General features: G+C 38.0%; 2 protein-coding genes across 2 annotated transcripts in view; one reads left to right on the top strand and one right to left on the bottom strand.

Moving 5' to 3' along the window:
- The window catches only part of LOC138310716 (calcitonin gene-related peptide type 1 receptor-like), a 40,930-nt gene extending 20,649 nt beyond the window's left edge, over positions 1-20,281 (top strand). Inside the window, exons 3-12 of the mRNA XM_069252055.1 lie at positions 7,247-7,347; positions 9,492-9,583; positions 14,123-14,246; positions 15,321-15,474; positions 16,407-16,473; positions 16,990-17,053; positions 17,341-17,426; positions 18,225-18,351; positions 18,641-18,856; positions 19,116-20,281. Of these exons, the coding sequence (XP_069108156.1) occupies positions 7,247-7,347; positions 9,492-9,583; positions 14,123-14,246; positions 15,321-15,474; positions 16,407-16,473; positions 16,990-17,053; positions 17,341-17,426; positions 18,225-18,351; positions 18,641-18,856; positions 19,116-19,178 (1,094 nt within the window). The 3' untranslated portion in view covers positions 19,179-20,281. The remainder of the gene's footprint in view (positions 1-7,246; positions 7,348-9,491; positions 9,584-14,122; positions 14,247-15,320; positions 15,475-16,406; positions 16,474-16,989; positions 17,054-17,340; positions 17,427-18,224; positions 18,352-18,640; positions 18,857-19,115) is intronic.
- A 2,321-nt stretch (positions 20,282-22,602) lies between these two features.
- LOC138310839 (calcitonin gene-related peptide type 1 receptor-like) overlaps positions 22,603-24,651 on the bottom strand; it is a 43,363-nt gene continuing 41,314 nt past the window's right edge. The window contains exons 12-13 of the mRNA XM_069252163.1: positions 24,060-24,595; positions 22,603-23,860 (exon numbers count right to left, since the gene is read on the bottom strand). Coding sequence (XP_069108264.1) covers positions 24,524-24,595 — 72 coding nt within the window. The 3' untranslated portion in view covers positions 22,603-23,860; positions 24,060-24,523. The remainder of the gene's footprint in view (positions 23,861-24,059; positions 24,596-24,651) is intronic.

The following is a 24,651-nucleotide window of genomic DNA, read 5'->3' as shown; positions in this document are numbered from 1 at the left end:
CCGCCAATTCATCTGACACCGCATCCAATTCGTCACACCACGGCCAATTCATCGAATACCGCCCATTCATTGACCACCACCCACTCATCGATACCGCCATTCATTATCACAGCCTATTCATTGACACCCGCCAATTTATCGACACCCTCCCATTCCATCGACACTGTCCCATTCATCGACAACACCCATTCATCGACACCACCTATACATACTCACACCACCCATTCATACCACACCACCCATTTCATACACTGCACCACATTCATACCCATTCATACACAACCACCCATTCATTCGACACCGCCCACCCATTCCCTCGACATTCATACACACAACATTCATATTTTAACACTACCCATTCATCACACCACCATTCATAGACACCACCCATTCATCGTGACGACACCATCCATCTTCATACACACCACCAATTCATAACACACCTTTCTTTGACCCATTCATGACACACATAACACCACCAATCATTGACACCGCGCCCATTCATGACACATGCCCATTCATACTCACCACACGCAATTCATTGACACTTCATACCATCTTCATTTCGACACCGCCCATTCATGGACACCACCCATTCATGGACACCTCCCATTCATGGACACCGCCCATTCATACACACCACCCATTCATCGACACCACCCATTCATCGACACCACCCATTCATCGACACCACCCACATTCAATCGACACATCCTAATTCATCGACACCATCCATTTCATGGAACACGCCCATCTTCATCAACGACACCATCCATTCATCGACACCACCCATTCATCGATACCACCAATTCATGGCCACCAACCATTAATATACAATTCATTAACACCATCCATTCACTCGACACCACCCATTCATCGACACCACCCATTTATCGACACCACCCATTCATCGACACCACTATTCATAGACACCACCCATTCATCGACACCGCACCATTCAACCTGACACACAACACCGCAAGTTTCATCGACAAGACCACCCATTCATCGACACGCCCCATTCTTTGACCACCACCCATTCATAGACACTACCGCCATTCATTCACCCCGACACCACCCCATTCATCGACACCCGCCCATTCATCGACACCACCCCATTCATAGACACCGCCATTCATTACACACCGCCCATTCATAGACACCGCCAATTCATCGACACCGAACCTATTCATAACACCGCCCATTCAGACGACACTCGCCCATTCATCGACACACCCATTCATACGACACGACACCAATTCATCGACCACACCACTTCATCGGCACCACACCATTCATCGACACCGCCCTATTCATTAGACACCGCCAATTCATCGGACACCGCCCATTCATCGACACCGCCAATTCATAAACACTACCGCAATTCATCGACAGCGCCCACGTACACACAACCCGTTCATCGACACCGCGCAATTCATCGATGGACACCGCCCATTCATGGACACCACCCATTCATTCGACACCGCCTAATCTCATCCACCATCCATTCATCGACTTTCGCCCATTCTTCGGACACCGCCAATTTCATCCGCCACCACCAATTCATCGACAACCACCCATTCATCGACACCACCTATTCATCGACACCGCTCATTCATACGACACCCTACCCATTCATCGACACCCATCCATTCATCGACACTCCCACCATTCATCGACACCATCCATTCATCGACAACCACCCATTCATCGACACCAACCATTCATCGACACCGCCCATTCATTTAACACCGCCCATTCATTGACACCGCCCATTCATCACGATACCACACATCGTCTCACCATTACAATCGACAACCACCATTCATCGATACCGCCAATTCATAGACACCAACCCATTCATAGACACCACCACTTCATCGACACCACGCCATTCATCGACCACCGCCCATTCATAGACACCACCCATTCATCGACACCCGCCCATTCATAATGCCACCGCCACACATCGACCAATTTCATCGACACCGCCCATTCATCGACACCACCCAGTCATCGACACCACCCATTCATCGACACCGCCCATTCATCGACACCGCCCATTCAATCGACACCATCCATTCATTCGCCACACACCACATTCATCGACACCACCCATTCTCATCGACACCGCCATTATATTCGACACCCGACCCCATTCATGGACACCATTGGTCATTCATCGACACCACCCATTCATCGACACCATACTATTCATCGACACACCCATTCATCGACACCTCCACCATTCATCGACACCACCTATTCATCGACACCAACCATTCCATAGGGACCACCCCATTCATCGACACAACCCGCCCATTCATCGACACCACCCATTCATACACACCACACATTCATCGACACCAAACCATTCATCGACACCACCACATTCATCGACACCACCAATTCATCGACACCATCCTATTCATCGACACCACCCATTCATGTCATCGCAAAACACCATCATTCATCGACACTGCCCATTCATACACACCGCCCATTCATAGACACAAGACGCCCATTCATAGACACCACCCATTCATGGACACCACATCGATGAGCTACCGCCCATTCATAGCCACCACCACTTCATAGACACTACCACCATTCATAGACACCGCCCATTCATAGGACACCACCCCATTCATTCTCTACACCTCCAATTCATCGACACAGGCCCCATTCATCTACACACCGTCCCATTCATCGACACCGCCCATTCATCGAACAACCGCCCATTCATCGACATCGAACCGCCAATTCATACACACCAGCCCATTCATAAACACACCCATCCATTCAATACACACCCCCATTCATCGACACCACCCATTCATCGACACACCACTCGCCATTCATCGGGACACCACCAATTCATCGGGGACACCATCCATTCATAGACACCACCCATTCATTACACACACCGACCCATTCACTCGACACCACCCATTCATCGACACGATTCATATTATTGACAAACTTCCATTCATCGACACCCACCCATTCATCGACACCACTACAACCCATTCATAGACACCACCATTCACTGGACACTGCCCATTCATCGACACACCCATTCATAGAATCTTAGCACACCGCCCGATTCATCCGACACCGCCCATTCATGGACAACACCAATTCATTGGACAACTTGGCCTTTCATACACACATACTCACTGCAATTCATACATACCTACCAATTTTTCGACAAACTCTCATTCATCGACACCACCAATATTCATTGACACCGCCACATTCATAAACACCACCAATTCATCCGACACTGCCCATTCATACACATCTGACCAGTCATACGACACCACCCATTTCATTCGACACCAACCATTCATTCGACACCATACCATTCATTAACACCGCCCATTCATCTGACACCCACCAATTCATCGCACACTGCCCATTCATAGGACACCACCCATTCATAGACACCGCCCATGTCCATTCACCACCCATTCATCCATTCAAGCGACGACGCAACCATTCATCGACATCTAATCATTAGTACACATTCATCGACACCACTCATTCAGCGACCCATTCATTGACACCACCCATTCATCGACACCACCTATTCATCGACACCACCCATTCATCGACACCACCCATTCATCGACACCACCCATTCATCGACACCACCCATTCATCGCCCCCAACCATTCATCGACACCATCCATTCATCGACACCATCCATTCATCGACACCACCCATTCATCGACACCACCCATTCATCGACACCACCCATTCATAGACACCACCCATTCATAGACACCGCCCATTCATCGACACCGCCAATTCATCGACACTGCCCATTCATTGACAACACCCATTCATCGACACCACCCATTCATCGACACCACCCATTCATCGACACCGCCCATTCATCGACACCGCCCATTCATTAACACCGCCGATTCAACGACAACGCCAATTCATCGACACCGCCCATTCATTAACACCGCCCATTCATTAACACCGCCCATTCATTAACACCGCCCATTCATCGACACCGCCCATTCGTCGACACCGCCCATTCATCGACACCGTCAATTCATAGCCACCACCACTTCATCGACACCGCCCATTCATGGACACCACCCATTCATGGACACCGCTCACTTACCGACACACCACTTATTCATCGACACCACCTATTCATCGACACCACCCATTCATCGACACCACCTATTCATCGACACCGCCCATTCATCGACACCACCCATTCATCGACACCACCCATTCATCGACACCATCCATTCATCGACACCGGCAATTCATAGCCCACCACTTCATCGACACCGCCCATTCATGGACACCACCCATTCATAGACACCACCCATTCATAGACAGACACCGCCCATTCATACACACCACCCATTCATCGACACCACCTATTCATCGACACCGAACATTCATCGACACCACCCATTCATCGACACCACCTTTTCATCAACACATTCCATTCATCGACACCACCCATTCATCGACACCAACCATTCATCGACACCATCCATTCATTAACACCGCCCATTCATTAACACCGCCAATTCATTAACACCGCCCATTCATCGACACCATCCATTCATCGACACCACCCATTCATCGACACCACCTATTCATCGACACCATCCATTAATTGACACCGCCCCATTCATCGACACCATCCATTCATCGACACCACCCATTCATCGATACCAACCATTCATCGACACCATCCATTCATCGACACCACCCACATCCATTCATCGACACCAACCATTCATAGACACCACCCATTCATAGACAGACACCGCCCATTCATCGACACCACCCATTCATCGACACCACCCATTCATGGACATTACCCATTCATGGATACCACCATTCATACACACCACCAATTCATACATACCACCAATTCATAGACACCGCCCATTCATACACACCACCAATTCATAAACACCACCAATTCATCGACACTGCCCATTCATACACATCGCCCATTCATCGACACCGCCCACTCATAGACACCACCCATTCATCGACACCGCCAATTCGTAGCCACCACCACTTCATCGACACCGCCCTTTCATGGATACCATTCATTCATGGACACCTCCCATTCATGGACACCGCCCATTCATACACACCACCCATTCCTCGACACCACCTATTCATCGACACCAACCATTCATCGACACCACCCATTCATCGACACCACCTATTCATCGACAACATGGGCCTTGCGTTAACTTTCCACATTTTGAACTTCTTCTCAAGTTCTACCGGTGCGATTTGTCGGAAACTTGCATGAAATGATCCTGACATGGTCCCGACAAAGTGTTGTTATTTTTCGGGTTGATCCGAAATCCAAGATGGCCGCCACAGCCGCCATATTGAAAACACATTTTGAACTTCTTCTCAAGTTCTACCGGTGCGATTTGTCGGAAACTTGCATGAAATGATCCTGACATGGTCCCGACAAAGTGTTGTTATTTTTCGAGTCGATCCGAAATCCAAGATTGCCGCCACAGCTGCGATCTTGAAAACCCATTTTGAACTTATTCTGAAGTTCTACCGGTGTAATTTGTCTGAAACTTGCATGAAATGATCCTGACATGGTCCCGAGGAAGTGTTGTTATTTTTCGGGTCAATCTGAAATCCAAGATGGCTGCCACAGCGGCCATCTTGAAAACACATTTAGAACTCCTTCTCAAGTTCTACCGGTGCGATTTGGATGAAACTTGCATGAAATGATCCTGACATGGTCCCGACAAAGTGTTGTTATTTTACGAGACGATCCGAAATCCAAGAGAGCCGCCACAGCCGCCATCTTGAAAACACATTTTGAAGTTCTTCTCAAGTTCTACCGGTGCGATTTGGCTGACACTTGCATGAAATGATCCTGACATGGTCCCGACAAAGTGTTGTTATTTGTCAGGTCGATCTGAAATCCAAGATGGCGGCCACAGCGGCCATCTTGAAAACACATTTTGAACTTCTTCTCAAGTTCTACCGGTGCGATTTGGCTGAAACCTGCATGAAATGATTCTGACATGGTCCTGACAAAGTGTTGTTAATTTTCGGGTCGATCCGAAATCCAAGATGGCTGCCACAGCGGCCATCTTGAAAACACATTTTGAACTTCTTCTCAAGTTCTACCGGTGCGATTTGGCTGAAACTTGCATGAAATGATCCTGACATGGTCCTGACAAAGTATTGTTACATCTTTGGTTGATCCCAAATCGAAGATGGCTACCATGACACTATATCTAATTAGTTTCCTATATGTTAAGACCGTTGGGCCTCTTGTTAGAAATATAATTTGTTGAAAGAAATTGAAAATGATCCTGACATGGTCCTGACAAAATGACACCATATATAATTAATTTTACTATTGCCGAGTAGTCAGATAACCGTTAAGGCCCTTTGGGCCTCTTGTTGTGTTCTTTGGGCGAGATGACTGCAAATAAGACAATAATTCTGCATATACGAAAATAATTCTGACAGGTTTTTTTTTTAACTATTTCGTCCCCTGAAATTCATTTTCAAAAACTCTGCTAGTAGCAATTTGATTGTCTATTTCCAAAGGTCATCGTGACGTGGCCCCTAATGGGATGGATGTTGTCAGATCATCGTGTCCAAGGTTGTGATAATAAAAATTAGGTGAATCACAAATTGTTCATAATGATAAATCGATAGCAAGTGAAGAGATTTTAAAAAATACATATACCATTACCCCTTATGAATCATTTATATTTTATGAAGGTCATGCGTTCAAATGTACCTATTATCTTTTGTGACGTAATATATATTGTACAGGCCAGGCTTTTAAACAATGTACCCATTATATATAGTACAGGCCAGGCGTTCAAACAATAATGCCATTATCTATTGTACATGTCAGGCGTTTAAACAGTCTACCCATTATCTATTGTGAAGGCGAGGCGTTTAAATAATGTACCTTTTATCTTTTGTGAATGCCATGCGTTTTAAAAATGTACCTATTATCTTTTGTGAATGCCATGCGTTTTAAAAATGTACCTATTATCTTTTGTGAAGGCCATGCATTTAAACAATGTACCTATTATATATTGTACAGGCCAGACGTTTAAACAGTGTACCAATTATATATTGTACAGATCCGGTGTTTAAACAATAATCCCTTTATCTATTGTACAGGTCAGGCGTTTAAACAGTGTTGTGAAGGCGAGGCGTTTAAACAATGTACCCATTATATATTGTACAGGCCAGGCGTTTAAACAATGTCAGGAGGACGGGACGTGGCTGGCTCACCCTGACACGGGGAGGACATGGACCAACTATACACTGTGTTCCAGTAACAACGAGGTGACCGCGTTTTCTTATCTAAACATATGCGACAAAACCTGATCAAAATTCTTTTCATGATTTTCACTTATTTTCAAAGGATCTGACTCGATACATTGTATCATTTAGAGTCACAACTATAGTTGTATATACCAAACAACTTAATTTGCTGAGTTTGTGCATTTTCTCCTTCCTTGGAATTCGAACTCGATCTCGAGTTTCCAATTACTCAGAAAAGTATGTTACCCACGGTATATTACTGTCTTCGTCAGTCGATTGCGTTTCTGTGACTATGACCCGTGTACTCTTCTCTCCCAGTGTCACGGGTCTGTCCAACTAATCAGTAAGGCTGTCGTCCGATAAAAAATTCAGGAACGGTCGAAATATACCATGAGTAACAAGATTATCAGAGTAATGGAAAATACGAAGACAATTCAGAATAACCTTATGGAATGAATATATATGCTCCATGTATTACAATTTAAATTGATATTATCCCAATCAACGTATCAGCTGAAATGGACTTAATTTGCAAGTGTAGACCGAAATGTTACCAACACAAAAATGATTACCCAAGCTCTACAAACTGCCTTACGTTCACGTTTCCGATGGCAGTGTTTTGGATGAACAAAAGGTCTGCAGAATGTCACCACTGAATACTGGGATGAATTACATCAAAGCGTTGCTTTTCTTAGCCGGACGATAACCTGATAATCCACCTATTCACAAAACATTGGTTGAAAGTTTTTGTTGTTGTTTTAAGGTGTATCGATGCATGATTTATCATTTGAAATTTGCAGAAAGACGGCAGACTTTTCTTCAAATTGTAATTGAGCGAATAAAAAGGCTAAGCGTTAAACAAGGAAAAACGATCTTATGCGTTATGTTGCGTTGGATGCATCAATTGATCGCATCATTTTAACCCAACATAACTTAACCCCAGATTCATTAGAAAAGACACAATAATAATGTCTAACGTTCAAGTCATCTTACAACAAAATGCGCTTGTTCAAATAGTGAATATCATTAGAGTTAGCCCTGGTGCAGTTATGTAGCTTTCCGTGTGTCTCTCCATGCTGGCTAGCAAAGCGTTACTTTTTACGAATATTTTATCGAGAATTTGATCAGTTAATGTTCCCTAGATTTGCCACACTACACAAGCGAAACAATAGTATGGGAAATAGTAATTACAACTAATACCTAGATAATCAGAATAGTCAGGCTAAATTCCTTCATCTCTAATGAACTATTTGTAGTTATATATTTGTTTGGGTTCTTAATTCTATGACAAATAACTATAAAATCGATAAGACATCTGTAGTTTTTTTCTAACATAAGAAGAAGGGTAACATAGTAGAAAATCAAAATATGTATATAAACTATAAAACCTTAAAAAATAAAACATAGAGAGTGGAACTTGTCAAAACCGAATGTAATCAGAAATGACATATCTGGCCGATATAGGCAGGTATCCGATTGTGATTATTCAAATAGATGATTTTTGGCTTGATTTAATTATCGTCCTGTGAACAGAGAGGCTCACATAGGGACGGCCTCCCATGTTTGCGATGAGTTGCTGGAATGAAGTGCGAGGTGCTTGCGGAGTTTCACTTGTTTTTCACAATGGATATTGTATCTGATAGGTGATCAGTTAAGACTCGCTAAAGGAGTCCCTACATCGGCATGGGAATAGATAATTAAATCTTATCCCAAAATATTTGTGTAATCAGAATATCCGGGCATAATTATTTCCCCCCTAATCAACTATCTTCAATAATGCGTTTGTTTCATTCTGTTAATTACAATTGACTTTATAATCAATAGATTATCTGTAATTTTTGAAACAAAAAATTGACTTTAAAGATTTAAAAAAATCAATAAATAACCTGGTGAAATGTTTCGCAGGCATTATAGCTGCAACTGCATATTGTCCAAAAACTGCCTCTTGTGTAAAATAATACATGTAAACGATTATCTGGAACTGTCTGGAACTTTGTATCAAATGTTGCACTTATCAATGTTATCGTTTGTTATATATTATAAAACACTGCAAAGATATATATATTGTTTACATGCAAAACCTCGCCGTTTTTTACGCTTGCCAATATTATCGTTAGTTATATTAATATCTGGGTATGGTTAAATAGACCCTGTTTCTGTTTCAGACATTACAAAGAGTCATCAGTATATACTACAGTGGCTACGCTCTCTCTATCTTCCTTTCCGTCGCTGCCCTCTTCATCTTTTCATTCTTCCGGTAAGTAATCACTCAACCACCATCATCATCAACATCATCATCATCATCATCCAATCCTCATCATCAAATCCGATTAAAATAAAGTCCCTATTATCACTACGTATGTTAAGATGTCACCACATCGTCGTTGTTGTAACTGCCACCAACTCCACCCCAATCACCCACATTGTCGTTGTTGTAACTGCCACCAACTCCACCCCAATCACCCACATTGTCGTCTTCATCTGCTTTATCATCTCCACTCACGATCCATGACCATCACAACCGTCGCTACTGTTCAATGGTACGGTGATGTTTCTAAAATGTCTCACTATACTTTCTATGTAGGACGGTAATACATATTATAATACATATGTAAAAACAATGGTACAATCTTGACATAAAAGATCGATGTCAGATCTTCAATAAAACATAGTGAGGATAAGGATAATAAACTGGTGATGATGACGTTATCTTACGCAGTGCATTACTGTAATACAACAGTCATTCTATTTCGCGGATTGGGAGATATTACGAAATATAAATGTCACAAACACATAAACAGTAAACCCTTATGAGTAAAAATTGCGAAAATAACTTCATTTGAAAAAGTCACTGAACATGAAAACGCGAGTTTAAGTCGTCGCGAAACACAGCGGGTAACTTTGGACAACAACTTTGTTCCTATCCGAGGGTAGAGCGACAACATGTTCTCATGAATTCTCACCCAAACAACGTGAACATAACCTGAGAGTAAATATGGCGAATGTCGGAGTATGGAAGTTGGAAATATTAGACATTTCTCAATTCATGAATGATCTACTTAACATTGAATCTGATACATCACTTTATATACATATAACAATCCTGAAAACCCCACACCTTTTAGTATCGAACGTTAATTGTTTGAAAATAATTTAGATTCAATATAAAAAGATTTCACTTATATTATGTAATCTGATCAGTCAATGTTTTTATGCCTAATACATAAGTGACACTCGTGCCAGCCAAAGTTTCTCGCATTTCTAGACAAGTGACGTGTACGGTAACGTTACGCCAATATGAAGAAAACAATCGTAAATAAACAAACTTTACAGCATTTTACGACCTGTTAGTACTTAAAAATACATAAATTCACATTTACATCAGTATTTTAATCTCATAATCACACTTCACGGCCACAGGCACGAAAGTCAAATTGAAGCGAAAGCTAACCATTACTTTAAATGTTCCGCCATTTTTGTTTTTGTTCTTGTTTGATCTTCATGCGCCTTCTTTGGAGCTGGTGTGAGATTTTGTTTCGAGAACAATGTTCTCGTTTTCATGTTCATTTAATTCATAATTCCCGAATAACAGTGTTATTGTATCAAGAACATGTCGCCCAATGACAACCAGTATAAGGACAATGACTTCAAGTCACCTGTTAAGAGTTGTTATCATAAAGGGATGCCCTGCTGTGTAAAAGCCCGCTCTCTTAATATAGATCATATATCCCTGTTTGTATTCTAGTCCCGGTCAACTGATGGATATTTATATGGATTCAAACATATCACCGTCTAGTGTCTATATTTTAGGAAACATCATTGTATTGTATTCCCATTATAGGGACGACACACACACTTAAAGGTATGTTAACATTTACCACAGAATCAGCACAAATGATACACTGACCAATTTATAAACCATTATTCAATAGGTAACGGCTTTGCTCCACTCTTTGATATCCAAATATATTATTAATTCCAGTCAAAAACGAACATTTACCTGTCTGCGTCATTAAAGACATTTCCATTTTGTTATTTGCAGATTATAGCTCCATAAACAGTGCAGTGACCTATTTATATACGCTTATTTATTACCTTACCTCTTAATTCCATCATTTGGTGTCCAGTAATATATTAATGACTTCAATCGTTTGGAACAATGACTACATGTACATATGTCATATCTGCTTTTAAAATTGTAGAGTATAGCTTTTTCTCTTAAGCAATACAAAATAAAAAATCTAACAATTACACATAATTATCTTATTAAGAATTATTCGTATTAGGACAATGTTTTCTTGTGTATACTTAAAGATGCTCCACCGCTGACAAATGGTATTTTTCACTATTATAATAGGAGCAGACGATTTAGTATTTTTCTTCAGTTACAAAAGTTACTTACTTTAGAACATTACCACCATTGAAAAGTTTGAGTTTCTAATTTTACTTCACGTTAAAAATATGAAAATTATTTGATTGCATCCCGAAAAAATTCCGTGCCACTATATCCTTAATGGAATGAAATACTGATTGCGCATGCACCAAAGGCGAAGTAAATTATTTTATATTATTTTTGTATTAATTATATATATATACACCCAATTAAACACCAATTATTGTTCAAATGATGAATATCATTTATGCTCTGTCGGCGGTGGATCATCTTTAAGTGAAATAAACGAATGATTTATAGCATCACACGTTCGATTATGAAGGTAGCATAAACCTTCAAATAAGCGGGTGATAGCAGACATGTCACGATGTTACAGCTGAGGGATTATAATGATGTAAACCAATTGCCATAGCTTGTTAATGTATATATATCCTGTAGCGATTTAGGAAGTCTAAAATGTCAAAGGTGCTTTATGTTATGTTTTGCAAAAGTTCACTTTAAAGTCATAAAAATAATATCAACGCGTGGGTTATAAGCCATTTTAGGTAGGCTAGGCCGATTGTTTAAGCACGTGCTGTGCAGTTGTTATGTTAAACTTTTTTACCAATAAGACAAGCATCACTTTACATTAGTCAACACGTGCATGTTAAAAATTTATACTCATGTGTTTATATAAACTAATTTACATTATTGTTAGAATATGATTTACCCTGCTTAGCGCTTCTCGATGGTTCGCCCGTTGAACTTGTGTCAGGTGTTCAGTGATATTGCATATATAAAAGGGGCAGCTTTACATATACAAGTGCACAACATGAATATACCGCTATCTCCCATAACACGCTCACCTCGCTTGTTGACTCTTGCTTTTAATATTAAGAAATGTATCATTTGCTTATTAAATGTATCAAATCCAGATTACTCATCAATCGACTGAATGAACTATATCCAATATTTTACACGCTAAAAATGATAGAAAATACCATACCAAGAACAACTAAAATCTATTTAAATAACTCCTGTAACTTTTGTATCTAGCGATCCTAAAAAAACGCCTCCAAGAGTATTGGCCTGCTTAGAATATCAGTAAGCCCAATTATTGTTCTGTTTAGGTTATCGGTAAGCCCAATTATTGGTCTGTTTAGGTAATCGGTAAGCCCAATTATTGGCCTGCTTAGGTTATCGGTAAGCCCAATTATTGGTCTGTTTAGGTTATCGGTAAGCCCAATTATTGGCCTGTTTAGGTTATCGGTAAGCCCAATTATTGGCCTGTTTAGGTTATCGGTAAGCCCAATTATTGGCCTGTTTAGGTTATCGGTAAGCCCAATTATTGGTCTGTTTAGGTTATCGGTAAGCCCAATTATTGGGCTGTTTAGGTTATCGGTAAGCCCAATTATTGGCCTGTTTAGGTTATCAGTAAGCCCAGATTTCTTTACCCTGCATCGTGTACGTTTGTACGTGCATCGCACACTTCATCTGATCCACGTGTTGCTTCAAACGGATTATTTTCTCCTCCGGAATTGTAATTCTACAAAAACTGGAAGGACACCATGATGGGCATGTTAATTCAGACACGAATATCATTTCTTCATTTCTTATTTCAACAGATACACCCACATGTTGATGCAGAACCGTTATTTCCATTGAAGTCACGTGTTCCCTCCCGTCTCTACAAACCTCCATCTTATGAAATTTATGTCGCGTTCCTCACTACTAAATATAAATGCAAGTCAAACACGCTCCAGTGTTTCTATAGGAAGATAATTTATTTATTTACGAAGCGATTATTTGTATGTAATGTATCATATTTCAGACAATAAATTTCGTTTTTTCAGTTTTATTATAGAATAATATGTTTCTTTTAAAGGCAGCTCTATTTTATTAGCATATTTATCATTTCTTTACATTGTCACTCCTATAAATCCTCTGTAGTCTGTTTACCTAAGAAAGCGGTTGTCGTAGGTATCCATAAAAGCCTTCGATTTATGTCATATTTGGCTGATATGATTTTTCAACAGTTTTGATATGCCCACGTAAATCATTAATTCCGTCCTTGCATATTCAGAGTTGCCTTCCTTGCAGGGAAGTGCCCATTGTGACGTCATTTTTCCATGAGCGAAATTCGTTTTTTTCTCGCAAACACATGACGGCACAATTATACAAGTGTTGAAAACACTGTAATATGCAAATAAGATTCGTGTATGATTTTATTAATTCCGTCAAACAAACGCAGGTAACAAATGAAGTTCGGCTGGACTCTATATTTGGAGTAGTCACTATAGTTAGTTTGCATCAGTCAGCTCTTTTTTAGTTAGCTACAAAAATATAACACCAAGTATATTCGTGCTATATTCCAGACTGATAAGTTATCTCTCTTATAATCTTTACTATTTTTGTTATTTTTAGACAACTCCATTGCAGTAGGGTGACATTACACAAAAATCTATTCATCACGTATATCCTGTCCGGCGCTGCCTGGATCCTGATGTTTGCTCTCATGGACAATCACGTCATGGTTAAGGAAAACAAGGTTGGCATTGCATTTAATAGTTCGTAGCTTCCGTATAGACATGTTCAATAGAAAGCAAAATAATGGAATTTGATGGAATATGGCATATCGTACTTGTCTATCGCTAATTAATTTCTATTCCAAAAGAGTTAACCGATATTTCTATCTGTTATGAGTAATTTATCATTTAGTTTTATTACATTTTACGTAGAAAATAAATTTGGTTTAATGGTGAAAATATCACTATTGATATTTTCATTTGCTTTTGACCAATCGGAATGCAGCAATGACAGTTAGAATATCATTTTGATTGTTACATCACTAGGTTGTGCACAAAAAAGACGTCATATTTTTGTGTACAAATATGACGTTATGCTTACAAAAATACGAACTGATAATCGTAAGGGCTAATAACTTTGTACAATTCAATGGCGGAATAACCTTTGTTGGAATTAGTAGTGATGCTCTTCTGTAAGTGGAAGCGAGAAAACAAATATGATAAATAGAATAGTTCTTGTTTCGTGATGAATACCAGTTACATTTCATCTCGTGAGATGGAAACTTGCACTAGATAAAAAATAACTGGTATTCATCAAGAAAACAAGGAATACCATATATACGTTCACGGTGATTAATTGACTTCGACGGGAAAATCGCACTTGGATGTTGTTTTATAGTGTGTTATGTAGCTGCGTACTGCATCACTGAATTATTTATTCTGATTATCGTAAATAGCCATGTTAAAAATAATTGTCTTCATAAATGTTATATACTGTACATTTGTGACCACTATTTATTTCGTATTGAACACTGAAAGAGACGAAATTGACCAAGCTATGTATGGCCTATTCATATAATTTTGAGGATATGTTTAGATGCGACATCAAAGTATTTGCTCTAGAAGTTTCAAAGGGAATGATGTCGCTCTCGTTAGATTTGCAAAATCAACAATATAGATAATCAGATACCTTTCTTAACCAATTTTGATTTCGATCACAATTTATGTTATTGAAAAAGAAGATACCTTTTCAAGGATGGTGTGAATATTAACTTTTTGATTAACTACTAATATAATATCATTGTTGTCTTTCGTAGCCATCCTGTCAAGCGCTGCACGTGCTGACCCAGTACCTGACGTTGTGTAACTATTTTTGGATGTTCTGTGAGGGGTTTTATCTCCATACACTGATAGTATTTGCCTTTACTAACGACAAACGCCTTCTCGTCATATGTTACCTGATCGGCTGGGGTAAGCTGGCTCCTGTATATCATTGTATCAGTATCATGTAATACATTTTACATGGAGGTTAAGGCCTTAAACACCCTGCATAATTACGTGTTTTCATATTGCAAAGCTACTACATTGTGGGTAGGTATCCATTGTGACGTCATTATTTTGAAGTGAACATTCACTTCGTTTTCTCTATATATTATGATGTTACACTTGCAAACAGTTGACGTCACAATTACATCCCTTCTGCAGGTGCAAATAACTTGTATACAAAATCAGATCTGTAACACCGTTAAGGGAGAATTTCTTGCGGCGAAGAAAGTTCCGCTTGTTTCGATTTGATTATATTTTCGCGCATATATGTTTTCCAAATATGATGAACTCTTTTCAATATGTAAAATTGTTAAACATTAATTAGCCTTCGTAAGGGATTTTTGATCCTATAATTCACTCAGGATTGCAGACAAATAGAGTAACGCGCGTTATGAATAATTTGCGTTAATTCTGGGACAATAAACACTCTAGGAAGGCAGTTTGATGTTTACATTTTCTTTTTTATGTTATCTTTTAAATCCATATACACTTTTGCTATTACCAAATCAATTACCCCGCTGCTCTCAGTGGAACCACTTTTTTCGACGACATAGAAACAAAAATAAAATCATCTGTGCACTTCCAATATTTAAATCAATATGTTCCATCTTTAGGATAATCAACATATTAAAGTCATCCATACAAAATTTATTGTCAATAGAATAGAAACATTTGGTTTTGTCATATCAGTAGCACACACGTAAGTACACACACAAAATGCGTATTGTTAAATTGTTTAGATCGACTTCACGAAACATATTCGGCATATATCTACACCAATGCGAAAATCATGATCTCAAGCAAATGGAATATTATACTTAATACGTAAACATTTTAACATAACATTGTGTTTTCAGTCGGTCCACTGATCCCGACAGCGGTGTACGCTTCCGTTCGAGGTTCAAAGCCGGCATTACGTCAGGGGTAAGTATACGTCATACTTACAACATCTACCGACCTTTTGATATTGTCCTTATTTGATCAGAAAAGTGTTTTTTGAGCAAATCGACATTGGAAGCAAGTTAGGCTAGGTTTAGTTTATTATGTTAACGTACTATTAACAGCCAGGGACGTGTGAGGACGACCTCCCATGAATAGCGTCCTATTAACGGCCAGGGTCCTGTAAGGAAGGCCTCTCATGTATACGACGAGTTAATGTCTATGTATTGGGAGGCTGCGTACCCAGGTTACTGTTTAGTCTTTTTATGTATTTGTTTGTTAGTTTTACGGCCCATCGACAACTAAGGTCATTTAGGGGCAAACTACAAGGCAGACATTAATATGAGGATATAAATAAGGACTGTATCTAAAAGATCAGGATAAGAAAAAAAAACAAGTAAAATCTAAAACACAATTTGTAAATGTTGATGTTGCATCGTCTTATGACAGTCATTTTTTATAGGAAATACCAGATGAATGAATACATAAATTACATTACAGGTGTTGGTCGAGAACGACAGCTGAGAACTGGATCCTGACAGGACCTGTCATTTTATCGTTAGTGGTCAGTGTGAACCTTCTATCATCAACCAGGGTCATTAAAGAATGTAATAGATGTAGGAGGTGGACTTAATTCAGAAAGAAACAAACCGACAAAACTACTCGATAATCCATTCGACTTTGAAACCATGAAGTTGGGAGTTACTGGTTAAATATTGGGACACACATTGTCAATGCCAACCCTTTTTTAGGATATTGCGTACTGAACCTAACCTAGATTTTATTTTTATATTCTCTGGTGCCATCGTTTTTGTCCCTTTAATTTGTTACGTGTTTTTTTTTTAATTTCAGATAAATTTCCTGTTTTTACTCAACATATTACGGATTCTGCTTTCCAAATTACGGGCGGTAAATTCGAGCGAAGCACATCAGTCTAGGTAAGTAAATGATTATAAGGTCGTGTGTGTAGTAATCATGTTACGGAGGGGGGCCGTTGTGGCCAAGTGGTTAAGATGTCAGTGCATATTACCAGACGCTATCCACTTCTTGGTAGAAGTTCGAATCCCATATGGGACAAACCAGGCACGTCCTTACATGACGTGGTTGTTTATGGGTCGTAACACTCAACAATCAAAAACATACAAACATATTGAACAGTGTATAAATAAAACAAACGGTGACGATCATTGTTATATATGCAAATTGTGTTGTTTTTTTTTATTTTGTTCAAAGTGTTAATTAAAAATGTAGACGATTTAATCAGAAATATACTTATTTACAGTTGAAAATTTTGTAAAGAATTAGGTGAAGTTATCAAGTCCCGTAATTCTTGCAAATATTGACGGACTTTGACTATTATCGAACTCATCCGATATCACATTGATACAGAGCAATATACCAATTCGGATGAAATCGGACAATAAATACTAAAGTTATCGCACGGAAACCATTTCCCTAACGCCGATATAATGATACCTAAGTGTCGTCCTTGCCTTGCAGGCGGCACAAAAATGCGAAAACCCTTGTTTTACGGTGTATTTAATTTTTCATTTGCTTGGCCTAACGTGAATTGAACCAAAATTGTAATTGTATAATTTTATGTTATATTTGGGTTCTTATTCCTATAAAATTTAAAATATATATTTTATTGTAATAGAAAAGGATTTGATGACAGACAGTTCCTATATTGGTACTTTACTTGGGCTATGCATTATGTTAATGCCTTTTATTTCCAGACGAACAGCGCGTGCTACACTAATCTTGATACCCCTGCTAGGCCTACAGTATTTCGTCATACCATTTAAACCAAACACAGCGTCACCTATCTATGACATCATATCCGCTATACTAACGTCATACCAGGTAGGTGTAGGTACTGATATAACATGACTCGGATCTACTTTTAGGTCCATGTAGGAAATATATGATACAGAGTTTCATCAATATCAAGTTATCAATAGAGGCCAGTATAAATATATGAGAATCAAATCTATAATGATAGTAACTTTTCAATTGGTGATAGTACAAATATATTCCTTATATTATCATTTTCGGACGTAAGCATTTATAACTCCCTTTAAGTGCCTGTGTTAAACTTTTTCGAAAGCCCATTACGATATTCTCGTTTACTTATATACTGCTTTGCTTTCAGGGAGTTCTTGTTGCACTATTTTTCTGTTTTGGTAATGGCGAAGTTATAAACATTATCCGCCGGAAGTGGAATTTAATGCGACAGAGATTAGGCAGCGTGGATATGAAGCGCAGTAATACATTTAACGTTAGTCTGCTAGAGACAACATATGTTCCAAGGAATACATCAACATCTAATTCTTTACACAGAAAATCAGTAGACGGGGTCAGCGGGAAGGTTTGTAGTTTTGCTGTTTTACATGTACGCTTGATGTTTTGTATAATTTTGCGAATCTAAATCAAAACCTCTCAGTGACGAATAATATATAATACAAAGTAGACTTACGGTATTAAAGATCTTAATTAATATAAATCATAAGATAGAAAGTTAACATGTATTTGCACCTTACCACTTAAAGAGGGAAGGTTAAAAATGTTTATGATAAATTACAGTTTATCAAATTAAGCAGTAAACTGGTGCGTTTTATCATTTGCAGGATGTATGTAAAACGGATATCGCGTCATACACACCCGTGATTCGAGATAATGGGGAAGTTTGAGTCATCAATCATAAGGACATGCAAATAACTGAGGAAAGGATGTCATTGTGACGTGATCATTCGGATATTTACTTAACATGAGAGGTATACGTCATCACAAGAAAGACGGTTTATTATGACGTCATCATTCAACAGAGGGATGATTAACCGTTAAATGGATGTGCCATAGTTACGCAGAAATTATAGTGTGACGTCATTATTTCAAACAATTTATTGAAATGACGTCACCATTCTCATGTGGGTTCAACTTTCAGATAGTAAAATGAGTAATATAGACCATATTATTAAGAATGAAATACGAGCTATCAGAACGTTTAAATTGCTGTAAAATCGTGTTTCATCCTGACGTCACACTTCACAGAGGAAAATGAGTTATAGTGACGTTATTATTCAGAAGTCCAAGTGTAACTTACTTATAGATGTGTTGTTCACAGGAACATGTGATTAGACATTTATACATTGTACAGTGATAGGTACAAACAAATGTGAAGTCATCCTTTATCATGATCGTAAACCGTTATGACTTACACATTCTAGTTTATTTCTACTGTATCATTATTATCGGTGCCGTACATTCATGTCAGCTTCACTGTGATTAAAACTTGCGCTTGAATTAAGAAAGGCAGTTATCCGCAGTGACGCAATATTTACTGCAGAAGTACAAGCTACTATTACGTTATTATCTATATAGCAGAGTAATTGTGACGCGCATTTCACTGCGAAGAATGATAGAAATAAATAATTGATATGTTTGTAATGTTTCTGGTTATATCAACTGGCGACTTAATGTTATACACGATCAAATGATATTCTACAGTATTCTGATGACGTCAGTATCACGTGTGCTTGATGCGCCTCAACGAGAGGTACATTTGCCTGGCTTCACTCGCCTAACATCGACAAAAATTAAATTCGTATATTTTATGCGCATTGTACATTTTCGTCATATGATTTACATGTAATAAAGTGTTCATGTATTTTTGGTGCACGACACAATCATATGTGGTTTTGGAAATTGCTGAAAAAGTGTACAAGATTGAGTGTGAGAGGCCTTGCGCTATTCTGGATGAATACATTATCTTTTGTATAAAATGTGATGCGTTTGTGTTTGTTTGGTTGGGTTTTTTTTATTTCCGAAGGTGTTTCACTTTGTTTGATTGGTCTAACGTATCATTAACTACCAGGGTCGTTCATTGATCTGTGTGTGTTAAGAAGATTAAGACAAACAGACACTTGTGAAAGGCAGAAAAATAATGGGGGTCCGTGTACTGTTTTTTGCCCCATTTGAATATTTGTAATTTTTTCAACATTTTAGAGTATTAGAGTAAAGAAAAAGTGCTAAATTTACCATGAAATGTAAAAATAAAGTGACTAAAGTTTCACATTTCACACATTAATGCTCAATGTCTTAATTAAAAGGAACCTAGTAAAGATTTACAGCAAAAAACTCGATACAGCTAAACCTACTGGCGAAGTGATGATTTAATTAAAAATGACTAGCTACAGGTATCGATAAATTGTATTTAAAAATCTCATAACGTCTTTGATCTTTGACGAAACGAGACTTCAACGGGACCGAAACCCTACAAGAATACAATCTTAATGCGCATTGCAAAACCATTAAAATCAATATCGCACATTATGAAAAATTTAATAGTTATCAGTATGATGAACAAGTACATAATATTTGTTTGCATTAGAAAACAACTATATAGGGGCGCTCTGGTTATACTTAGTAACAAGATGTAATGTTGTTGCCCGTGACAGTCACGTGACCACATGATGACACATCTAACCTAACCATCGCCCTGATTGAAATCGAAAGACACCGACAATGTTATCTAATTCTGAAAGTGCGCAAAATTGAGAGATCATCGAAAACCGCATTTATCTAGCAACGTTGTGATTTTTTAAACGAGTCTAAGACGTTTTTTGTTTTTTTTCCTTGCAGACCTTGACGAGCAAACATTTAATCTTTTAGACTAACATTTAATCTTTTAGACTAGTTTAATAAAACAAGTACTATCAAACATTGTCTATCATCGATACAGCGGAAATAAAGCCTACTACAAAGGGCTCCACAGAATAGGCTAATTAAATTGATGTTTTACATATATAGGAGAACGTCCATCTCGAATCGGAATAACAAGAATAACATAGAACGTGTCGCCTATAGAATGCTGCCTCAGGTAGCACCTTCCGTTTAATATTCGAGAACCATTGAAGACCTATAGTGCTACCTTAGGAAAAATAATAGTGTTCTGTGAAAAGTTCAGCCTTTTCAAACCACTATTGAATCTGCAATCTGATTAAAATACAGATCCTTATTATCACTGCGTTGGATAAGAGAATCTGACAACATCCCATAAGGGGCCATGTCCATATGACCTTTAAAAATTGCCAATCAAATTGCTACTGCCAGAATCTTGAATGAGACCTTAAGGGGACGGAATTGTTTTAAAAAGTTGTCAGAATGATTTTTGTTTACGAAGTTAACTCGCGAAAATATCACTATAAAAAATCTCACAAAAAAAGCGTATTATCTGAAAAACACGTGGTACAAAGGTCTTCCGAACATAACTTTTTGTGGGATGTTGTTGGATCCTCTATTAAACGCATTGGTTATAAGGATCTGTATTTCAATCAGACTGTTGAAACTGGTCAATAATAGTAGTAAGACATATATTTATTGTTTCCTTTACATTTTATGTATCACACCTCAGATGGTCAGGGTTAAGCGTTGATTTCTGAAGTATAATTATGATAGCATTCAGCTCCAAAAATGACAAGGTTGGCCGTTATACCTAAATATATCTCTAAAAAGAATTGTACACTAGTATAGCACAGTCTCAAATCACAGGAACCATTAATGTGATCACAAAATATTGCATTTTGGGACTAACTGGACAAGATTACAGTCAGTTATCTTGGATTCGGATAATTTCATATTTATTCTAGTATGTATTGAAAGTACTGAATATATATGTCATATATTGTGTCCAATCTGATTACAATACAAATCCTTATTTTCACTACGTTTGATAAAAATATCTGACAACATCCCACTAGAGGTCACATTCTGGTGACCTTTTGAAATGATCAATAAAATCCTGTGACCAGAATCGTTAATGGGGATGAAATAGTCTTTTTTTTTTAAATTGTCAGAATTATTTACGTGTGCCTAGTTATGCAACTCAAATAACACAAATGTTAGTATATATGTATACTGGACGAAATGGCGTTTTCAATTGATGTAGCAAAGTGTGGAAATTTTGATCTGATATAAAGGTGATAAAAAATCATTCTAACTTAACCCCTTATGGGATGTTGTCATACTTTCTTTTGAACAAAGTGCTTAATATAAGAATATGTATTTTAATAGGATTGCTCAGAAGATTTATTATATAGTTGAGACCATCACGTATTAATTAAAACATATTTTATTATTTATTTAACATCAGAATATATAGTCTTGATAGAAACATTCTGAGATAATCACTGAATCTGTGTCTAGATGCTGATACAAATTGTAATGACGATGGAAAGTTACCATAACGACTGATATCGCTGGGGTATTTGATCGTAGGGCATATAAATTAATCATTATAATCGACAAAGTGTATATAAAAACCTGTGACTAAGGATGGTGATTGAAGAGTAATTATCATAATGATGACTGTCGTGGATAAGTGATTAATACCATATATATATATAATAATAATAATTGATCAGTGAACAGCAATATGTCTATGAATTCACCTTTCTAAATGCATTAGTAAACAATATAAATATTGCACATTAAAGCTGACAACGCAAATTCAAAACAATAAAAAAGACTGAGAAAATGATGATAAAATAATAAATGAATTACTATTATAAGTACATGCATTGTCAGCTTCGATGTCAAATGTAATATCCATACGAGGTCATGAATAAAATTATAAACTTTAATTGCCACAGGTATATATTGATTTTTTATTGTAATTCATCATAAGAAACTAATTTCGATTCGTTTCCATGTATATAAATCACCATGCAAATATATATTTACTACAATTTTGTAGCCAACGTGAATTTCTATTTCTCTGAAAGTCATTATCAGAATATTGGATTGAATATGATGTCGATTTAGAGTAAATTAGGATATGGATATCACAGCCTTGGGTTTTGGTGCACACGTAATGTATCTGTACAACATCCATCTACCATCGCAGCCACGAATGCATTGGTCCTTGTATATGGCAGCAGCATCCATGTATATAGCAGAAGCGTCTTGGAATGGCGATATCAATTGCATGGATTGGAAATAATGTCAACTCAGAAATTATCCCGAGGTAATCCTTTGCAGGATTTATTTTCTGATATTGTAATAGTATTCACTGCTTTAAAAGACAAACAAGTTACAATGTGTCTATGCACACATTTTGATTTGATGTTTCTATCTTAATTGTAGGTAGCCATTCAATTTCCACATTTGCAATGTTTAGCAGCGTATTCAAGACGATTTCTTGTTGACTAATTAAATAATCCGAACAATCACAGCCACCGCCAATATCGAATATACCCTCGACGACTTGGTTTTTCAATATTTATGTCAAGGACATAAATAACGTTTTAACATCGACGACAAAACGTTTGGTCCTTGTCTCCATGGACGAAATGTCTTATGTCTCACAGTGTTCCTGAAAGAGAATGAAAAGGTACGAATTTACCGTGTAATATATCATTTTTGAAGATTATCTAATCACTTTACTAAGTCATTATCTTGGCTGGCAATACATACTAAAGATACGAGTGTTAATAAAGGTTTTGTACTTATCTTTCTTTTAATCGTAAATCTAAATTATGTATCTACTGAAAAGATAACGACTGTAATCTTACCGTCTCCATATCGTGGTCATATCCGATTTCTTTTCCACCAATTTCATGGAGCCGCCTCGGTATCTCTTTAACGTCCTCAATTCATGTTTTAATGTGTCGGAATAAATTTACATTTTAAAACTTTCATAGAAGAAGATGTTTTTTTTCTTTCTCGTAGCTTTTCGAATTTGACGTTTCCAACATACAAATCGGCACTGATTTCACTTTAACCTTTTGTTTTTATGTCCTTGTCAAAGCACTGAATAAAGCAATTTCACAAGCCTGCTGCTATGTAGAATGATGATGCTACAATTGTACAATCATTTAATAGTTATTCACCGTAGGCCTTCTAATGAATGGAATGACGGTGTCTTAATAATCCATCATGATCATGATGACGTATTTTCACTTCACAATGACATCCTATTTGTGAATGGCTGCGTCAGTTATTTGCCTGTCCCCATAATTGGCGATGTTATAATGTCTCAAACTTCCCCGTTATCTCGAACATCACGTATAACTGGTGTGTATGACGTTTCATCTGTTTTACACACATCCTGTAAATGATAAAATACACCAGTTACATATAATATGGATCATGATTTACTTCTTA

This window comes from Argopecten irradians, chromosome 16, assembly GCF_041381155.1.
Source record: "Argopecten irradians isolate NY chromosome 16, Ai_NY, whole genome shotgun sequence".
NCBI classification, from domain to species: domain Eukaryota; kingdom Metazoa; phylum Mollusca; class Bivalvia; order Pectinida; family Pectinidae; genus Argopecten; species Argopecten irradians.
Note: the sequence above shows the minus strand (reverse complement) of the source record. Positions and strands in the feature narration are given on the sequence as shown.